General features: G+C 32.7%; 1 protein-coding gene across 1 annotated transcript; it reads left to right on the plus strand.

The window, feature by feature from the left end:
- The first annotated feature begins 2,789 nt into the window (after nucleotides 1–2,789).
- On the plus strand, nucleotides 2,790–3,559 carry LOC114193938. The gene has a single exon (XM_028083940.1). It carries the CDS (start codon nucleotides 2,890–2,892, stop codon nucleotides 3,388–3,390), a length of 501 nt encoding a protein of 166 aa, XP_027939741.1. The 5' UTR covers nucleotides 2,790–2,889; the 3' UTR covers nucleotides 3,391–3,559.
- The last annotated feature ends 2,032 nt before the right edge of the window (nucleotides 3,560–5,591 follow it).

Consider the following 5,591-nt stretch of genomic DNA (forward strand, 5'->3'; position numbering starts at 1 on the left):
GTTAAAGCTCTGTATTCTGACTCAGTACTTAATCGTGAGACCACGTTTTGTTTTCTTGAGGCCCACGAGATCAATGTCTCTCCAAGGAAAACACACTACCCTGCTATGGATTTCCTATCATCTATGCTAGTGGTTCAATCTGCATTAGAGAGTCCAGTTATATCAAGATCGGTTGAGGGTTTCATATGAAGACAAAAATTTGTTGTGCCAAGGAGATATCTTAGTATTCTTTTTATTCCTTGTCAGTGATCTATAGTTGGGGAACTCATATATTGGCTGAGTTTTTGACAGTATGTTATGTTTGGTTGAGTGTTGGTCAGATATTGTAATGCACCTATAGCCTATCCGTATAGTGTAGGGTTAGCAATAAGTTTTCCTTTAGTAGTGAATTGTTTCCCCCTATTACCATTGGTGTAGGGCAAGATGAAGCTTTTTCCATATTAAACTTCTTGAGTAGATCTCTAATGTACTTTATTTGTTGAAGGTACATTCCACCAGCATCTTTGTGTACTTCAATTCCCAAGAAGTAGTGTGGAAGGCCAAGGTCTTTGGGAGAGAGAAAACAATGTTTAATTGAGTAATGAAAGTCTCTACAGACTTATTGTTGCTCCCTGTAATTATTATGTCATCAACATATATGAGAAGGAGTATGATATAATCATTTTCTCTAAGAACAAACAGTGACAAATCACTCTTGGTGTTTTGAAAGTCCCATCTCAATAAAGTGTCTTTCAATAAGATGGAACCAAAGTCATGTTTGTCTTTTGTTCAATGGGTATGTTGGTCAAATTTATGTTTATCGAGGTAATTATACCTCAAGAACGATGGAGCTATTGCTGCGACAAAATTCAATTTCCTAAAACAAAGTTGGGACAAACTCCATCTCCAAATTCTGATATGTTATTTATAAATTCAAATATAAATTTATGTCCCAAAAATGAAAAAGTTAAGCACATATAAGGAAGAAGATCTATAAATTTTCTGTTTTAATAAGTTCTAGAATGAAAGTGGTATCAATCTCTTTTAATTGGACTTGGACAATTGATGTTAATCTTTCGGGTGAATCGGTGAATCTTCCACTGAAGAACTGATAGTGATATTTAGTCGGCAAGTCACCTCTATCTCTTTGTTGGAGCTAACCACAACTATCAATTTACTTGTATTATCGTTCATCTTAACAGAATAAGTTTTGATATCATTAAACTAATAAGATGAGTTAAATTCACATAAATGATTCACATAATCAATAATCCAAAATCTTACAACAATTAAATTATGGTTTATATTTTATATAGAGTGTTCAATTTTATCACTTTTACTTAATGTAAGATTTATACTCACTTCAAATTTTTACACAATAATAATTTTACATGTTTAAAGGAAGTGCAATGAGAGTGGAGGAGTTGAGAATATATGAAAAGGTGGAATTTAAGGTGAGGACAGTTGAGGATGACAAAAATGACTAAATAAAAATAAAATGTATTTGAGGTTTCTGGAAAGAAGTAAAACCATTCAAACAAGCTTCGTACTCCATCTAATGGATATGGTTTGGTTGATATACGATATGCTCATCCACTTGTAAACATAACAAGAATTCAATGTATTAAAAGAATGGAAACTATAAAACTTGTAAATAGAAAAGAATGGACAAAAGGAGAGTGGTTTAAGAAAAAATTATAAATAATTACTTACGAAAAAAGTTTATATGTAAATTGGAATTACCTACAGAAATAATTATTATTATCGATGAGGATAAGAGAGATGAGAAAAAGTGAATTAATTAAGAGACTTACTTTGGAATGGAGGCATACGAAATAAAAGTACATGATAACATCAAATAAAATGGCTAACGTAGACACATTTATTGCCTATACTGTAGGATACTATTTTTTTCTACTGTGAAAATCGAGAATATGTTAAACGTGCCATTGTTGATTTTCTTTTTCTGTCATGAAAGGAACCAAAAGAATGGTGTGGAAATTATTGTGTAAGTTCGGCTAATTGTAATGTCAAGTCACGAGTATTTTCGTGGTTGTTTCTTCCTTTTCTGTGGATAAGTTTTGACTGCGTGCATACACTGAATTAGGGTAAACCGCATATTATACACGCCTACTTAAATTTTCCACAAAAAGGCTAATGTTTTCGTGCACAAAGGTATAAAGGTGAAGCAAAAAGAGAAGAAAAAAGAAGAGGAACCCATTACCAACTTGATAAGGTCTAGTTTTCAATGTCAACTCACTCTATAGAAAGAAACCATAATTGATAACTTATTATTAAGTCACTATTTCAGAACCATAATTTCTTAATTAAGATCGACTAATAATGAAAATTGTTCGGATAGATCCAATAAATTTCATATCGTGTAGAAGTTGAAATCAAGTACAGTTTAAATATTTCTTCTTCTTTTCCTTCCGAGATGTCTGCTAAAAAGAGAACTATGATAGAGTTTCATGCTCCAAAATGAACAATACATCAAAAACACAATGACTCTGCCGGACGGACTTGAATAGGATCGGAAGATTAATCTTAATCTTAAGACGCCTAAATTAACTACTTAACTACATGGCAGCAACACTAGGCGGCTAGAGAAGCGATGAAAAGATTACAGAAGGAAGGAACCCACCACCATAGCATGTGAGCGTGACTGCAAGAAAGCCAAAACACAAAAAATTGAAAACCACTCTTTTGTGATGGGTAGTTTCGTCAATTCCAGTCCACAATTATTATTAAACTCACATTTGCATTATTATGATCGTACTTACGCTCGTTCGCTGTATAAATACGCATCTCAAACACAGAACTCAACAACTAAGATTCAGAATTTGGAACAACAGAGGAAAAAGGAGCTTCATTCCCGAGTCTCCAAAACCACGTCGCAGAGCAACAACAATGGGAAACAGCTTAAGGTGCTGTTTGGCATGCGTTCTTCCGTGCGGAGCTCTCGACTTGATCCGCATAGTTCACCTGAACGGTTGCGTGGAGGAAATCACGCGTCCAATCACGGCAGGGGAAGTTCTCAAGGCCAATCCAAACCACGTTTTGAGCAAGCCCAGTTCCCAAGGCGTGGTTCGCCGGATTCTTATCCTCTCGCCGGAGACTGAGCTAAAGAGAGGCAGCATCTATTTCTTGATCCCCGCGGCGTCGCTGCCGCCGGAGAAGAGAAGGCACGTCAAGCACGTGAGTGGCCGCACCAGTCATATTGATAATGAAAAGAACGAGGTTAACAGCAAAGTATGTTCCAAGAAGAGTAACAGCGATTTGTCGTCTTCACAACAATGTGATGACAAAGGCTCAGTAATTTCTAAGGAGAATAAATGCTCGCGGCGGGATCGCCGGAACGGACGCGGCGGATTGTGGCGGCCGCGGTTGGAGAGTATCTCGGAAGATTAATTTTCTTTTTTTTTTGGGTTTTCCGGCGGCCGGTGCCGGAATCTTGAGTGGGACCGAAGATGGTTCAATACTTGGATTGTTAAAATGTAACATGACCTTTTTCTCCTTTTTCTGAAATGTACGAGTATATATCTAAATTTGTGGATATAGAAGAGTTACTTTTTGCAGTGCCATATGATCTTTTCGCTTTTGGTTTTTGGTTTGAATTTATCAAATTTTGATTCAGAATTAATCAACACACATATGCTTGCGTTCTACAAATCCAAAAATAAAGGAATGGAAAATAATCGAGGGGTTATGAGTAATATTTCATCAAGTTTGCTTTCTCTTTGTCATCTATAAAGAATATTAAATTTTCATACATTTCACAAAAGTTGAAATTCAAACTAATGCTTTTAACGATAAATTATTATATAATTTGATATTATTATGTATTATGTGACTTATGTTCTTTAACTCTTTTGACAGAATTATGTTCTCTAGTTATAAAAGTAGTTAAATTACAATTTTTATTTTTTTAATGTCTGATAAGCAACTTTAGTCCCCGTGTTTTTTTTTTTTGGGTTGAGATTTTAGTTTCTGTATTAATAAAATCCACAAATTTTATTTAATACTCAAATTTGCATATGGTATGAAAATTAAAGAGAGACCAACAACATTATGAACATTAGAGAATCTAAATACAAAAATAAAAATTAGAGAATTAAAATGGAATTTAAGAAATTATTAAGACCAACATTATAATTTAATAAAAATTTTCATTTTTTATGACGTGAAGATGGTCCCAACCATAATGATGCGACACCATGTAATAATTTCTTTGAAAAGTCCTTAATTTTCCTAATGAAAAATTAAGAGTGAGTATAATTTGTTTGCTTTTAGTTAAGTAATCAATGAATGCACCCTAAACACCAAACATTAATGGTGGCATCCTGAATTAGATCCATATTCCAATGATTAAGACGGGTTTCCATTAGATTATCTAATTAGAACATGCATGTTAGTCACCTATGTCTACTCACGGAATCAAGAAAAAAAAAAAAGGAATAAAAGGCTTTGGTTGACATTATTATTTCAGTTGCTAATTATTTTGTTGTGGGACAAGATTAAAGCGATTATGAGTTATACTTTTAGGTGATGAACAGGTGTAATCGGAGCAAACAATGTCAAAAAAATAAACAGAATAGAAGTCAAAATATACCTTAATTAAACACTTAATATTCGACCCATTTTCGTAGGAAACGAGCCAAAAGTACAGATTGGTCCCAATTAAGGTCGATGCTTTTCATCCCAGTTTAGATTTGCGACTCAAAGTACAAACATTAATTCCAATTTAAGTAAAATTCTTATTATATTTCAAAACTCATTTTAGCATATGATAAATTAATATCACATATGTTTAAGTAAGGAAACTCACTTTATAATGTAAGGATTATTTTCATTTATACATTACTATGATTAATGTGACATTTTTAACAAATTTTTCTTGTATTAATATTAAAGTTGTTACACCGATTAGAGATAAAACAAATTTGTACTATATAAGTAAGTGTAAATCATACATTGCAAGTCAGTTTTGTAGGGTTGAATTAAGTTTAAAGTCTACCTCTTAAGATAATATAAAAGTCATTCGAAGTTTATTTCAACAAAATTTGTTGTTTTTTGGATATATAGTGTTATTCACTTTTGAGTCGCTATCATATTACCTATTAATTTGTAGTCACACACTTAAAATGTATATGTCTCGATGTGAGAAGTATATTGCATTGCAGATCTCACATGAATTTACAGTATATAAATCCATATAAACGTTACATTGCAAATTAATTTTGTATGATTAAATTAGACTTCTACTTCTTCCAAAATAAAAAATTGGGAGTCGTGAAGGTTATTAAATTATAAAATTAGACAATGTTCGTAATCCAATGACAACTTGATAGCAAATGATCTTTCATAATAGTTATTAAGATTATTATAAATGATGACTTAACTCAATGCTATACATACATATATATAGTCTGTAACTAATATGATATCTTCAATCATGTAAATATGTGTGTGAGGGTATAAGATATTAGTTAACAATTACAAGTGTTGAAAGACAGAGAGGGGGCATATAGAAATAGCTGGAAAATTTGTGTTGATGAATGACTAGTGAGTAGAAGAGGTTTAGTGAAAGAAGTAATTAATTAAATGAGAGT

Source organism: Vigna unguiculata, chromosome 8, assembly GCF_004118075.2.
Source record: "Vigna unguiculata cultivar IT97K-499-35 chromosome 8, ASM411807v1, whole genome shotgun sequence".
NCBI lineage: Eukaryota > Viridiplantae > Streptophyta > Magnoliopsida > Fabales > Fabaceae > Vigna > Vigna unguiculata.